This window comes from Platalea leucorodia, assembly GCF_965183815.1.
Source record: "Platalea leucorodia genome assembly, chromosome: 3".
NCBI lineage: Eukaryota > Metazoa > Chordata > Aves > Pelecaniformes > Threskiornithidae > Platalea > Platalea leucorodia.
In genome coordinates, this window is record NC_138825.1 from 17763714 (window position 1) to 17780481 (window position 16768).

The window sequence follows — 16768 nt, forward strand, 5'->3', positions numbered from 1 at the left end:
AAGCACAGTGCAATCCTGCAAGTGTGTTGATATAAAATAAGCTTTACAGTTTTTTAAGTGCTACGCACAGTGCATAAAATATTACAGATTGATGGTACTGGAAAAAACTATTGAGTAGGTACATAATTCCATAAAGGAAAAATGATGTTAGAAATAAATATAGGATATCTTTTCAAAAAGACCAGGTAACCTTTTTGTTTTGAGACTGACACAAAGCAGTCTCATGCAGCAGTAAAGATTTTGAGACATCTGGAAGTTGAAAGAGTGGTATAAGTATACAGCCCTTCTTGGTTTTGGCTTTAAAAGTCTACATGTTCAAGGGATTTTAGATTCTTGTGTATGCTCACAGCATTTTTGGTCAATCTTGAAAGAAAGTAAGAAAGTGACAATTATGTTGTTATGCACTATCTCCTTATGTGGACATGAGAAGTGTGTAGTGAGAGTATTGGGTGGAATAAACTGAATTACATTTAATAAAATTGAGAGTAGCCACACAGTGAGCCATCTTAGAACAACAAGTAGAACTAGACATCTGTATTTACAATGCGCTGACATATCTCCCTAAGCTTTGACCTATCTTTATAGAAAAGAAGTGGACCGCTTGTAGTGACTTTAGAAATAAAAGATCAAGTGCATGCGCAATTTGCCTTCTATATGCTGCTCTTAGGATACAAGTTTTAAATGGAAAATGTCCAGATATGTTGCTATTTTAGTTCAGAGGAAATATGCTGGTGATGAAGTTAAGCACCGGAGTACTAAGTAGTTTTAGATTACAACACTTGTTTAAAATAGATTATAGATTTTGTAAGTGCACACTGGATATAATGTGCAAAGATTTCCACTCTTATAAGTTATATGTTGAGCATTATGCAAATAAGCCATTGCTTACTTAGATAGTAGACTGATATCTTTTTGTACTGACATGACAAGTAAAGTATGCTTCCATTTGTTATCCCCATCTGTCACAAGCTGATAAACCTCAGATCCCTAAAAGTCTTATCTGAATGTATTTGTTAACATCTTGCTTCGCTGTATCATATAGCGCGTATCATTTTCATTGTGTTAATAAGGAGCTGCATTTTTCTATCAGTCATGAGATAACTGGAATCACTTGATTTCTTTTCCACATAGGCCCAGTTTGGGAAAGCATTTGGTTCAACTCATCCCTGTTCTGCAAATCATAGAAACATGTTCTTCAAGCATATGCTTAAAAACTCTTTTGAATAGATACACATTTCTGAATCAGAGCTATGGTATTTTAAGTTGCTGCATATGCAATTATGTTATATTCTGTGTTGATTGCACTATATAAAAAGCACTAATATTTCATTTGCTGCAAAATTTTCAGCAATAAAGACCCCTTCATGTTGAAATATAGTCTTGTTTGTTTCTATGAATCCATTTGCTATATGAGAACATCTTGATTTTTGTAGAGCATATGATTTCCTTGTGGGTTTGCATTGGTGCAAGTGAGCTAATTATCTTTATTTCTGTTTTACAGCGGGAACAACATATATCTTTAGCAAAGGTGGTGGACAAATCACTTACACGTGGCCTCCTAATGATCGGCCAAGCACTCGTGCAGACAGACTGGCAATAGGGTTTAGTACTGTTCAAAAAGAAGCTGTGTTGGTACGAGTGGACAGTTCTACTGGGCTCGGAGATTATTTAGAGCTGCATATCGTAAGTATTATTAACAAATGCATGATATTTCTTCGTGTCTTGATTGTTCTTATATTTGTGGTTTTTAAATTTATTTTATTTTAATGTAAATACAGTGGCTTGTTAATGAAACTTTTAGTGTCAATAGTGAACTAAATGATGATGGCTTATAGCATACAATACTGTACAGAGTCTCAGACATTTTCAAAATGCCTTTTACTTTATACAGTGCTACTTTATATGGCTTTTCAATTAAAAATCATACTGTGATACCTGTACAGATAAAGAAGTTTACTGCAATCTAATTACATAAAACAGGATTTAACAATGTCAGAGGAAGGTACATTAATCCTGGAGGATTTAATCTGGAATCTGATGGGGGAATTACAGTGTATCGCAATTGGCTGTGCTTATTGTTAATACTAGAATTTATCCTCTGATTTAACCATTCCTTTGTGATGATAAATCTTAAGCAGAAAGTAAGATTGTCATGCTAGTAAGTCTAAAAAAGTAATTTCAGCTGCCTTAAAGCAAATAACTAGCAATCAAAATTGAAAGCATCTGGATTTTTATGGTAACATAAATAAATGATCAGTTGAGATAAACATAACTAGGGCAGTATAAAATTTTGTTGTTTAGATTAGTCTCAACTTTGTTAATGTATTAGTTTGATTTTGATTTAAGAATCTCTCTACTTTCAGGAACAGAAGAGTTCCTTTTGAATGAAATTACTTATTGATCTCTAACAAATTACACTTTTACCATCAGAAAACATTCAGCTGTGATCATTTTCAAAATTAGAGGGAATTACGGTATTCAATCTTCCCAGCCTCCTTATTTCTGTAAAGGCACTCTTGCATTGTGGAACAAGGTGATTTTTTTTATTTACTGGCTTGAGTAAATAAACAAAGAAAGAAGGCCTTAAATAAAATTCAGAGGTTGTCTATAGCCTTCTCTTACATTGAAACTCATGGACAAAACAGCTGGCTGGTATTGTACAATCTTAATTTAAAAATGTGAGCAAAGCGACTTCTCCCAGGTGCCAGAAAAACTGAGAGGCTATATTTTTCAAGGCAAGTATTGTGTTGGTGAAGAGAATTTAGAATTTGCTTTCCAAAGCCGCATCTAACATCGGGTGCCTAGTCATCATTTGCCCATTTCTTTGCAATCTGAGACCAGATCCACCCACTGTGGTCAACAGTGTTACTTTCTTCTTACAGTGTTTTCTTTTTCTTTAGCATATTAAGGAACGTTTTTCTTGTAGTTTTACTATACCTGAAGTCTATCAAAACCATAATATTCATGTAATCTTCTGTCTACCCTTGATTTTTCCATTTTAAAACAAACATTGGATTCGTTAATTATGAGTTGGAGATCAAAAATTATTGCCTGCTCATAAGTGTCTTGGTTTTTGGGTTTTTTTTCCAAATAATTTTCTTATACCCGTGCTGTAGGAACAGATGGTAAAAATAAAAGAATAGTTGAGAGCTTTCTATGGTCAGAAACACTACCAGCTTAATGGGGATGGGGAAAATCATAAATTATACTTTACTGTTCTTTTGAAATTTCTGTGAAGCAGCAATAGGCTTTTTATCATCATGCTCTGTGAGGTGATCCTGGCCTCCTCCTATTGTCTTTGCACAGACAATTGGGAACTTCCCTGAAGCCTGCTCTGCTTCAGAGCAAAATCCGTGATAACTGTACAGAAATTTCACTGGAATGAGGTCTTACCTTATGAGAGCTGCTTCAATGTAGTCTCTCTCTAGAGTGGAGACACTAAGGGATTGACCTGAAATCCTAAAACACCTGGCAAGGATTTTTTTAAGGTTCGTTGATGTTAGATAAAACTTGGAAAACTGCTGGGATATAATTTCGTGGAATCTATTTCAAATAAAGATAGTATTCAGAAGAAAGTTGAAAGGCAGTATTTTCAAAAGCACTCATGGTACCAAAGAACATATATCTTATTAAAGTCAGTGGAACTGTAGGCACTTCTGAGAATTTTACCTGAAATCTGTTTTAGCTCAGCAAGATATTGTGAAACATCACGGTTATAAAAATGAAAAACATAGAAACAGAGAGGCCTATGTATATGTTATATTTGAAAAATAGTTTATTGGATTGAAGTTTTTCAATATTGGCAGCTACTACATTAAACTAGCTGTAATAAAAGTAGAAGGGTTGTGTCACGCAAAACTTCCTTCTTGCACCAATGTTGAGATGCCACTAAGAATGCTTTATCTACTAAATAACGAGAAACATGCAAAAGCTGTGAATAGTGGAAGGAGAAAAAACTGGAAGGAGGGAAGAGTCTAATTCTACATGTTCTTTTGCATGCACCCACTCACCTGTTTGTATAATGAATACGCATGAGCAATAAATGCCTGTGTACATTTAGATGCACTGTGCATGGATAACTTACCTGTGTTATAACAACTATAATATTATAACAAAGATATAGTTGTGATTTAATTATGCTGGGATTCAGTTATATAGTATGATAAAAACTGGTTCTTTTGTTACTGAGCTTTCAATTTACCCAGGATGTCATTAATTACTCAGATCCTTCCCAGTGACAAAATTTGGGACAGATGTGTAAGGATAGGCTTTAAGTGTGTTTTCAGCAGAATGGTGGCAAAGAAAGTTTGGAACTATTGCTTTGAGTTAAAAAATTTTAGATCATAGTCCTCACTAGCATGTTGGGAACTGTGCTTGTTTGGGATGTTTCAGAACAGAGTTATGAGGTAGCTTGCTCTTAACCTTCTTCATTCTAGAAATGGAAGAGGAAATTACAAGTTTGATTATGGTACTTCAATGTGTGCTTGCCCTCTTTATTATTCTGTTTACTTAAAGACGATGTAAACCTAATAATGAAATCAAGCTCATAACAAATTCTGATTTGGAAAATTGCTACTTGATCATCTGAATCACAGCTTTAGTGTTAGGTTAGGAACACATTTCTTTAAAGTAATCATTTAACCTCCCCAAATACCATTGTTAATATGAGAAACATTTAAAAAAATGTGTAATCTGCATTGCTACCAGATGCTTAACAGTTCCAGTGCAAATATTTTAAATTCCAAGATAGATTATTATAAAACTCCACCTGTACTGTAGCAGCCTAGATATAAAGGACTGGTTGTATGTATGATACATATGCATCCCTGTGCTTCAGGAAAGGGATGTTAATATGATTTAGTCATCCAGAGATGCAGCAATTAGTTTTCATAGAAATCACTTGACTTCAGTTATGGAAGTGATCTCCTGTGCAGTCTCTGCTGGCAGATGGAGTTCAAGAGGAAATAGATATCATGCTTAAAAGTGTACTGTCATTTCCTTCTCCTGCTGACAGATAAAAGAAGGACAGATAGCTCTGAGAATTACTGTAATCCTCCTTTTTTTCCCCTTTTCTTGGCATGGTCTGCATCCATCTCCATGCCAAACGGAAAAAGGCAGCAGCTTATTCATGCAGGGTTCGGTCAATCACCATGTGCATTTCTGTACTTGGCTTTTTCATTGACTTCTAAAGTCCTTAAGTAATTCTGTCAGTGATTCCTGTTCCTACCTCTGTTCTTCTTCTCTTCCCACCCTCTTCTCCCAAGTCATTAGACAGAAAAGTAGACATACATATATATATGTCATCGTCTTTCACAGGCACTGTGCTGTTGCTGCCTCAAGTTTCTAGCTTTTTTATGGTGAAGTTAGGCAAAGGTTGCCTCTAAGGGCTAAGAAATCCTGTTAAATTGCTCTTTCCGACAATGCTATCAGCACAGGAAACTGGCATTCTCCTGTGTGGCACAAGTAGTATTTGCTCTACGAATGAAGACGAGAAGGATAGATTTCCATCAATAGACTTCAACCATTTTTAAAAACTGTTTTAAGTATAAAAATTATGCCATGTTTTCATCTTTCATTGTTAAAATGAAGGACTTTAAACTGTAAAAAAAGGTAACATTTTGTATATCTGATGGAAAGAGTCAGCAGTTTCTGTGTCTTCCTTGTTTGTGTCATTTGTTTTAAAATCAAAGCATTTTGCGAGCACAAAAACAGTGTGCCGTTTTTATGGTTACGGCCGATTTTGAAATTGAGAACAAGAAGTTTGTATGGAGGATAAGGCCAGCAGAGCATTTCAGATCTTACAGGTTTGGTGTTCCAGAAAAGACACCCAGCCTATGGGACACTAGCTACTTACGCTAAACTGGGTTCACTTCTATTATCTCAAGCAGGGCGAGGAATTACTACTCAGTTACAGATATGGATCTGCTGAAGTAGTTGAAGTGGTGAAGATTGTTCTGGTAACAAACATCCTAAGGTTTAAAATAAGGAATAAGGCAAGAGTGGCAGCATTTTGAATGTTGTCTCACCCTCTTCTGGGAGAAGCTGGGGAAAAACACCCTATAATTCCAGGTAGAGAAGAATGACTATCCTACCTACGATACAGTAAACATACAAAACCAAAAATAAATTAAACTCAGGGTAGATTGTGGTAGATATTTTTTATTTCATTCTCTTTAATGTTATTAGGAAAAAAATATTGTAGGGAAAGTGTAACCCATTAAGGTTAATACTGTGATGGGAAAGCATGGGAAACCATTTTAAAAGATGTGGTAACATTACCCAAAAAAGTATGGTATGATTAAGGACAGACAGTATCAATATCTGCAAGGTATAACACAATTAACCTGAAATACTCTGAAGATGCAGCATTACTGGCATGATAGATTAATCAGTATTGTACTTAGATTTTCAAAATGTGTTTGTGAAGCCTTCAGAGTTACAGTTGATGACTGATGTGTACAATCATAGGAGAGGAAATATTGTATGTGTTACAGAAAAATGGTTTTTGGATCATGAATAAATTAAGTTTGTGCTCTTTGTCCCAGCTACTTGTATACTACATTTTTTAAAATATATATTGTGAGAAAGGCATTTTTCATTTGAAACTTTTTCCTTGAGGAAGATGTGGATAAAAATCAAGTGAAAGTTTTTGTGAGTTTTTGTCAGCTTTGGTTAAAAATTCTCTTGGTTTAAAAGGAAGTCAATACTTCCTCATTTTCTGAGCTACTTATTCTGTTTTTGTATATGATATAGTTCATTTTTTATAAACTAGGGAAATATTTAATATCTCCAAATGAAATGTTGACTTTTGTGTAAAAAAACCAAAAAAACCCAAAACCAAACAATATTGATATCAAGGGGGTTTGATTTTCATCTTTAAGTTAATAGAAAATTCTGCAAAAGTCCTCTCTCAACTTTTTTCCTACTCATTTTTTGGAATGTTTTGCAAACTTAAAAGGACTATCATTTATTGCTCTCCTCCCTCTGTCTCTTTGTTATACATATGCAGTATTCTTCTGCACCGGGCTTTTAATAGCTGACTCTGTTAGATTCTACTGTACATATACATAATATATGGATAATTTTAATTTATGCAAGTATAATGACCTTCCCTCAAGTGAACAGAAATAGTAAAACTCAAGTGAGGATCAGACTTCTGTGTTTGAGCGTACCAGAGAATAAATTGCAGAGTCTTAAGATAAATGAATTTGTTATTCTCTTTTTAATACTTCACATGTCTTGGGCTTAATGCCTAATGGAAAGTCAATTGAAAGATTCTTATTGACTTAGTTGTATTTGGATCAATGCCTAGAGAGTTGGATGTACTTTCAGTGAGATTGATGGTAAAAATACCTTTGATTTTAGTGGCTTGTATTGGAGTTAATTAATTTTCCCAGGAAGAGTTTAATAATCTTTAAAAAAAATATTCCCAGAATAATGTTTCTTCTAATAATCATATTTCAAATATGGAATTCCTTATTATTATATATGTATCTGTGCAATGCAAAGATTTGGTAAGGCCAGTGGTGGCTTGTATATGCATGAAACAGTAATGAATTTAAAATCAAATTATTCATGTCCAGGAAGGGCTAAAAAAAGAGCAGAACTAGGTTTCAGAAATCTGATATTTTAGAAGTGCTGAGCATGCACATCGGTGGCTAAAGTCAATAGAAGCTGAATATAGTCAGCATCTCTGAAAATCAGGCCATCATCATATCAGCTAAGTCCGTGTCAGGGATCACTCTGGAGCCCTGGAAGGACTTTGGATCATTATGTTTATCAGAGTTGTGATATTTAATATTCTACTACCTTGAGGCACAAGAAAATTTCTTAAGGCTGATGTTATCTAATCCAGAATTCTGCTAATATTTGGTATTTCCTTATTATGCTTATATACATGATATTTATTTGTGATTTTTTTTTTTTCTCATTAATATATGTGTATGGAAAATGCTATAGGAAGTTTAACTGTTGTGGGCAGTGATTGTTCTTCTCTTTGGGGAACAAAAAACTCAGCAACCAGACTATGTGTTAATCTTTAAACTGAAGAAAAATTACTATGAAAGAAGGATTTCCAGACTTGCTTATGTGTTTGAATAATGAAAAGCAGTGCAATCAAAAAAGAATCATTTATGGGACTAGACAGGCAGGTGAGAATGCAATTCAATGTACACAAACATTAAGTTAATTAGAATAGGAGCAATGAATTAATCTAGGGAATTTGTGCTAAATGCAGCAATCATTTACCTCACTGATCAGGTTAAAGATCTAAGTTTGTAGGAAAGAAAATAAATCAATCACTGAAATGGTCAAGCCATGCCTTGAAAACATGCTGTTAAGTTATTCTTTTGTATTAGCAGAGACACAGATTAAAAAAAACCTCTGAAAAGGCATTTTATGATATAAGCTGTTTGTTAATGCCTCATCTTGAATACTCTGCACAGTCTGTTACCACGCACTGAGCAACAGTGGTCTGTTCTTGCCATAAACAGGCCAAATTGCTGAGTGAAGGTTATGGAAATGTGCTAATTCTGGCACAGAACAGACTGATACCTTACTGTATGAAAAATATGAATGGAAATTGGACAGTTGATATAATTAAACAGTTTGGCTATGACTGCCATCATGGAGTGCTGCAAAGAGAAATCCTGATGCTGGCATGGAAGGTCCATTATACCAGCACAGCAGGTCTGATCTCCCAGCTCTGATTTCCTGGTTCCCCATCCTAGAAGTGTGCTTGAGGGACGCAATTCCTTTAATCTTCTTCCTCTGTCTTGGGATAAATAGAATTTCTCACTTCTTCCTCTACCTGGCTAATAACTCCTTTATGCATTCTGCACCTTTTGTGCTTTTGGGAGAATAAAAGCTTCCTTCCCAAAAATCATGCTCTATGATGGGGACACTATGTGCCAGCCCCTTGGCAAGAGAAAATTGCATAACCAGTAGGACCTAAATTCTCAGCTAAAATACCATGTGTCAGTTGCAAAGTGCTCCAGCCCTCAACACTGATGAATCTCCTGAGCTGCTTTCTTCTAGCAAAGGTGTAGAGCCTGGCTGAGGGTGAGTAGATATTTAAAACACTTCTGGTGGCCCCACATATATTAGAATCATCTGATAGCAATATGGAAAGAATTGCATGTGGCTATGGCATTGTATAAAATGATCTTGCAGACCAGATCGTGGGCTCTTAAGATCCCTTCTGATCTCACATATCTCAAGACTACACTGTAAATTGAATCCATCTGTTGGCTGAACTGCTTAAGATCCAAAACTTTGTCGCTGCATTTGATGGCGAGTCTTCCTTTGACTTTACTGTTGCAAAGTGTACACAAATGGGACTTTGGATCCAGCATGAGGAGAGAACACAAACATGGAACTTAATTTTCCTGGGGCCTTGTTGAACTTTAAAAAAATGCTAAAAAAAATAAGAATAGAAGGGGTTTGGGCTGAGTCGTGTTATACTAATAACAAAAACTCTGCATTTTTAAGAACTGCAGTGGACCAATTTGGAGAGGCAAGCAAAAGAGCAAGCATATTTAATTATCATAAACTTGAAGAGGCTCATGACCTCTTCATAAACCAGCTCTTATTTTTTACATTGTTACTTTTAAAGCTCTGAAGTACTGTATGGATTACATCCAGTCTTATTTTCAAGGATTCTTTCTTTCTCTTCCCTTTCCCTTGTTCCCTGCGTTGTTCTTCTGCCATGTCCTCAAACACAAATTCATGTGCTGTGCATATTCTGCAGTCCCAGTGAATCCCAGTGAAAGCAGGTGGCAACCTCCAGGGGTCTCAGAGATTGCATACCTTTTTTTTTCCCACAGAATGAGGCATACCATATAGCTAAAGGAACAGAGGAGTCACTTCAGATGGTGACTGTATGGTGTACTCACATGGAAAGCCTTCTTGATGAGGACCATTGATTAGTTATGTTTGATCAAAGAACAAAAGCAGCAGGAACAAAGCAAATAAGCGTGTGGCCAAAATTAGGAGACGTATCCTCTTGTAACTAGTTTTTTTGCATATAAATACCAAATTTCTGTCTTCAGAAAGGAGGACAGAAGAATTAGTGTATAATATACAGATAAATAAATAGCCCATCTTTCCTCTGTAGCAGCACCTTTCCTAGTTAACATTATATTCTCCCATCGATGTTTTAGATCCATCCCAGTCTAATCAGGTCCTTTTAATCCAGAATTCCTGCACTGGTTACTAGCCAACATCCTTGCATATGAAGGTTACAGATATTTTAATAACTTGGCACCAACTCTTCCAGAACATTGCCATGTATAATAAGAGCTGATGAAAAATTTAGCAGACATTTTAGCAACCTTATTAAGATTTAAAGGATACTTGACTATTTGCAATAGCAGAACAGTTGAGATGTTCACTGAAACCTGGCAGATCACCGAAAGGAAGAAGCACCGAATCATAGGAAGTTATTGTGATTATTTGGAGAATGAGAGCTCTGGATGATTGAGAGTCGCTTCCAAGAGCTAGCCACTTTTGTCCACCTATCCTACATGGGTACTTCTCCGCTTATATCTATTGTATATTTTATTAAGCATATACTCTTTGTTATATCTAGTAACATAATAGGGTCAGCCCTGATAATATTTCCTAGCTTGTTACTGCCTAGTTCTCATCTAATTTTGGAGAAGCACAAAAAGATTTGCGCTCCCTCCTCCCTGCTAGCCATGCCTGGCACAAAACCGAGTGGAAGGCATGTGTACCCATTGTGTTAGAAGCCATGACGGTGTGGGGCGTAGACAGGTTATAGGCACTTTGGGCTGACAATGTGTGGTTCGGAAAAAAAAAAAGACAGATGTGAGCAATGGCATCACTTTCAGAGTATCCTAGACTATGCTTTTAGCTCTTGATGGCAGCTTGAATAAGAGAGTGACTCTCAGATTGCTGTGACCCATTGAAAGAGGGCCAGGTTTGCACAGGATAGATCAAGGTTTGTTTCTTATGAATAGAAGCCAGAACCCAAGATCTGGCCCATTAACTCCCTGTCTTTTAAATTTATGAGCTCTAAGTGAGGATAAGGATATAACGTGCACTGCAGCACAAAGTACCAGTGTAGCAGTTTTTCAGTGAACATACAGTATGAACAATATAATTTTTAATATCAGAGAGATTAGTATGTTGATGCAGAACAAGGCTAGGGGAAACGTGCTGCTGGTGGCCTGAACAGATTCTGATCCTAACTCCAAATAATTCTCATCCCATCACTTCCACTATTAATTTATCTGAAGAAACTGCAGAAATATGAGTAAGTATGAACAGGATCTACATCAGGCCAGAAAACTCCTGCTGGAAGGTGAAAGGTGCAGAGGCAATTTTGCAGAGCCTGCTGCTTTGCTTCAGGCGTTTGTTTAAGTAAACATTGCTATTATAGTTAATCACTTTGTGCTAATAAGGAAAGCTTGTCTTAATACTATTCTGTTTTTGTGAGATACTACCTTAATTGTAACTCATAATTAGTTAATTAGGCCACTTATTTAATTCAGGTTTTGCTCTGTGATGCCTCAGTGTCATCACCAAACTGGAAACTCATTTTAATATTTAATGCTAGTTTGCTTTTTTCTTCCAGATTGTTTTATCGTCTTGAGCCTTTCTCACTTTTCACTTACACCACTGTGCCAATGAGGAGTACCTATAGTAAATTCAGTGAATTTAATCTAGTATACCAGATGGTAGAACTCAACACACTCAGCCTCGTTCCTACTTTCATGCAATTTAGCTATTTAACTTTTACAATGTCTGACACCAGGGTCGTGCAGGACACCGAGCTAGAGCAGGGAATTTATCTACGTGCTGGTTTCAGCCGGGATAGAGTTCATTTTCTTCTTAGTAGCTGGTGTAGTGCTGTGTTTTGGATTTAGGATGAGAATAATGATGATAACACACTGATGTTTTGGTTGTTGCTAAGTAGTGCTTACACCAGTCAGGGACTTTTTCAGCTTCCTGTGCTCTGCCTGGTGCACAAGAAGCTGGGAGGGGGCGCAGCCAGGACACCTGACCCAGACTGGCCAAAGGCTATTCCATACCATATGATGTCATGCTCAGTCTATAAACTGGGGGAAGAAGAAGGAAGGGTGGTATGTTTGGAGTGATGGTGTTTTGTCTTCTCAAGTAACTGTTAGGTGTGATGGAGCCCTGCTTTCCTGGAGATGGCTGAACACCTGCCTGCTGATGGGGAAGTAGCGAATTAATTCCTTGCTTTGCTTGCGCGGGCAGCTTTTGCTTTACCTATTAAACTGTCTTTATCTCAACCCATGAGTTTTTACTCTTTTGATTCTCTCCCCCATCCCACCAGGGGGGAGTTTGCAAGCGGCTGTGTGGTGCTTAGTTGCTGGCTGGGGTTAAACCACGACAGTCTGGATTTTCCAAAACCCAGGTTACCAATTATATCTTTATCTGCTTTTCAGTAATATGCCTGTGCTGTCTAATCATTTTCTCTCTTACCTGAGCATGCCATGCTTGACATCAGTGTATCTCCACTGCTGGTGTACCATTGAGCAGCCTTTTCCTTTCTCTCCCAGCAACAACCATAAGTGTGTAAGATTTGCCTTCCCTATCAATCTTATAGTGATTCTTCCTGTTCAACAGTGGGCTGCTGCCGCTGTTTAGTCTCATTTGGTTTTTTGCTCAGATCGTGCTGGTCCCAATAATTTCTGCAACAATAACAGACAGGGTAAGAATTTAATGAACTGATATTGTCAATGTTCTGGTTGTTTATGCTTAATGTAACAATCCCACTAACAATAGGTGAGTTTTCCTGTTGAGTGTTTTGAGAGGCTTAAATACCTCTCTGTTTGTGAAAGCCCATTTACACTGAAGCATTCTGATGCTCCAGAGGGTGGATTAGCTGAAGGAACTGACTCATGCATTTTTTGGCTTTCAATCATTACCTAGCTTACATTGAATAAGAGATGCCAAAGAACAAAGGAAAGACACAAGTCCTTCAGTTTTGCCAGTTCTGTGTGAAATTATCCTGAAGCCTTCAGTGCATCAGCATGAAACTACTAACGTGGCTTTAACGTCTTGTGCTAGAATTTGCAGGTGATAATCTATGTTCAGTCAAGGACCAAATGTAAGTCCAGATATCCCCTCAGGGAGATGTAAATTATGCTTGCTGCTGCAGCATTATACACTCTCTATGGTCTAGGAAAAGCCGCTCATCAGGACTGGGAAGTCTTCGCTCTGCATATTCTGCTGTTGGGTCAGGTATTCCTCTTCATCCCAGGCCTCTGGACTGAAGGATGGGGTTGAAGCATTACATTCTCACTGAATCTCATCATGCCCTGTTTTGGGGCTGGAATCTCTTGTTCTTTTCTGTTCAGCCCTCACCCTTGGTGGACGTGTGACTTACTGCCTACACACTGAATGCTGCAGACTGTATTCTTCCTGTTCACTTTGAAACCCCATTAATGTCCTGAAGCCTTATTGTTCCCCATACAGTTTTTTTTACCTGACCCAGTGAATTCCAGGGAACAACAGAGAGTTCCTGGAGCAAAAGTATTCAGCCTTTCCCTTGCATAGCTGCTGGAGTTTTTAAGACTCACTGTGGATTATGTAGCAGTGCTTTCTCATTTAGGGACAAGCACAAAGAGCATTATCATACATGAAGCTACTTTACAGTAACTTCTACAAATTAAAATAAAAAGTGAAAAGATTATGCTATAGAGCCTTAAGAACCACTCAGCATATTTGATGTCACTGCTGTCTGTATCATATTCACCACTATGTTTAATAGCTGAACAGATGCAGCTCACTAGAGCACCACATGGTATGCAACAGCAGGGAGTCCCATTTGACAAGTTGGTTTTGTTTTATTTCCTTCCCAGAGAGCCTTCCCTGATACCTCAAGTTTCTGTAGTGTTTTGATTTGCTATTCAGCAAACAGAAAAAGGCAAGGGGATTCTGTACTGCTTGTTTTCTAAAGTAAGAGGCTTTTTTGACTTTTTAGTGGAAGTACTATGAAACTCCTAATAAAGCTAATGTAAGGCATGTTTTTATGTAAAATTGTCAACTTCTGATCTGAAAAGCGTTGGGTTTTAGCAGGTAGCATATATCTGCATGCATAGCAACTATGCTGTTTTTTGGAGGTGACTTCAAGTTGGGGATTTTTATTTTTTTTTTAATTGCAAGATTTTGTGTACATGTCTGCAAGTCACTTTGCACAGTGAGCAATAACTCTTGGCTGTAATAGTGCCATGGGACGCTGCGGTTGTTTGGTGCTTCTAGATTTGCTCTCCATGGAACAATTCATAGGAGCATTTTGGGAGACTTTCCAAGCTTCTAATTGCTTGTCTGGAAAAACACCTGAGTATATACTCTGAGGCTAAAATAAGATGGCTATGCACTTAATATATTCTAAAAAAACCACAGGATAATACAGGGTAGATAATGAAACCTTGACTATATGATTTGGGTATTTGTTTCCAGAAAACATATAGTAAAGATGGGAACAAGACTAAAAGTGCTTCAAGAATTATGTTATCCAACTCATATTGTGTGGTCCATAAATAAATGCAGAAACTCCCTTGGTTATATTTCCTATTCCTTATTAATGTGGTTATATAGTTAAAGATAGGTGCTGCCAAGGGCTAAATTGATGGGCAGTGTCTTCCCCAGAGCTAAAAACTTGTCACAGCTTTGTTCTCAGCTGATATGCTCCTTTGGAAGATACTTAAGATTTCTGGGTTTCTATTCCTAATGTACTTTTTAAATATTTTGCTGGCTATTTAAACTGAGATTCTTAAGGCATTGATTTTCTTTTCTTCTTTCTTGCTTTTTCACTGCATATTCAAACTCAAAAAAACCCACCAGCATGTCTCCTTGTCACAGCTGTAGTGTGGTACATGATGACACCAAGCTGTGCTAGTGTGGGAGGAGGGGAGATAGGGGTTGCAAGCACTGTGGAGAACTGATTAAAATTCAAAATGAGCTTGATAAAGTGGAGAAATAGTCTGAAATCAGGAAGATGAATTTCTACAAAGGAAAGTGCCGAGTTCTGTACCTAAGATGGAAAAATCAAATGCACAGCTATAAAATGAGGAATAATTGTGGCCAAGAAGCAGTTCTACAGAAAAGATTGGGAAGTTATAGCTGATTGCAATTTGCTGCAGAGACAGACAGGCATTGGTCTGGGATGTATTGACAACATGTGGGGTGGCAGAGGAGGCAAAGAAGTTAATTGTTCACTCAGTACTGCTGGGACCTTAGCTGAAGAAGTATGTCCAGTTTTGAGAGCTCGGCTTTGAAAAGGAGGTAAGCAAATTAGGCAGCTAATAAAAGAACTAGCAATATACTCTAGTTTAATTAACACATAGCTCCTAAGAAGAAAATGAAAGAATGGACTCTGTTTTCTTTATAAGACAGGGAGTAACTGGATGTGAAAACTGTCTTTTAATACATATAGGTTGTTATAAACATATATATATATAAAACATACATATATGTTAGACTGTGGCTAATTTGTTTCACCTATCTGGCAGGCTAAAGTAAGAAGCAGTTGGTTTAATTTTCAACAATGCTATCAGGTATTGGAAAAAAATTTCCAGCTATGTTTGATGGTTAGCAGTGGAGCAGGTTATGTAGGCAGGCCCTGACAATTTATGCTTTCAAGATCAGATTACATTCCTGTTGGTAATGGGAATGCCATGGAGACTTCTGCTGTATGTATTTGCTAAAGTTAGCGTAGATGTACTTGCTGTTGCCAGTGAGTGATGGGTGTAGTGAGGTCGTCTTAAGCTGTACTCTCCCATTCATGCTGCAGTTTTTAACTGGCAGGCTTAGGTCCAGGAATGATTTAAGATGAATGCTTAGATGTAAGCACAGTGAGGTTCTCTGTTTTCATTCCTAAAGACACAGAAAAGGGACAGTAAGCTGCTGCTAAGCATTTTCTTTTAATATCCATTGGTCTTAGTGTCACTAGCAAACTCTAAGACTGTGCAGCAGCACAAGGTAGAACCTGCTCTTCCTTTGCCATATCAACATCCCCTGTTGTTTAACACTAGCCAGCTGCTTTGCTGCTATATGCAGGAAAGAAATTTGAATCCGTACGTCTGAGAATTGCTCTCTGGCCAAGCAAAGGCCTGTTGGTATGTTCTTCACCAACTGTTGGCATGTGCCTCCTCTTCGACTTGTGGGAAAGGTGGTGGTGATGTAACTAACTATGCCTCCTCGCCCACCTCTCAAATGTTAGCAAGTGTTTGCTTTGGTTGCTGTGTAGGAGTAGTGAGGTGTCCTGGTTTCAGCTGGGATAGAGTTGATTTTGTTCTTCCTAGTAGATGGTATAGTGCTGTGTTTTGGATTTAGGATGAGAATAATGATGATAACACACTGATGTTTTGGTTGTTGCTAAGTAGCGCTTACACCAGTCAGGGACTTTTTCAGCTTCCTGTGCTCTGCCTGGTGCTCAAGAAGCTGGGAGGGAGCACAGCCAGGACAGCTGACCCAGACTGGCCAAAGGGCTATTCCATACCATATGATGCCATGCTCAGTCCATAAACTGGGGGGAGTTGGCCAGGGGGCAGGGATCGCTGCTCGGGGATGGGCTGGGCATCGGTCGGCAGGTGGTGAGCAATTATATTGTATATCACTTGCTTTGTATATTATTATTATTATTACTACTACTATTCTATTTCATTTTACTTCAATTATTAAACTGTTCTTATCTCAACCCACGAGTTTTCTGACTTTCACCTTTCTGATTCTCTCCCCCACCCCACTGGGGTGGGGGGAGTGAGCGAGCGGC

General features: G+C 37.6%; 1 protein-coding gene across 23 annotated transcripts in view; it reads left to right on the forward strand.

Moving 5' to 3' along the window:
- Nucleotides 1-16768, forward strand: part of NRXN1 (neurexin 1) — a gene marked incomplete at its 5' end in the record, with an annotated part of 720955 nt that overhangs the window by 497824 nt on the left and 206363 nt on the right. For all 23 annotated transcript variants that reach the window (XM_082305200.1, XM_082305203.1, XM_082305199.1 and 20 more), the window contains one exon: nt 1502-1683. In XM_082305200.1, the coding sequence (XP_082161326.1) occupies nt 1502-1683 (182 nt within the window). The remainder of the gene's footprint in view (nt 1-1501; nt 1684-16768) is intronic.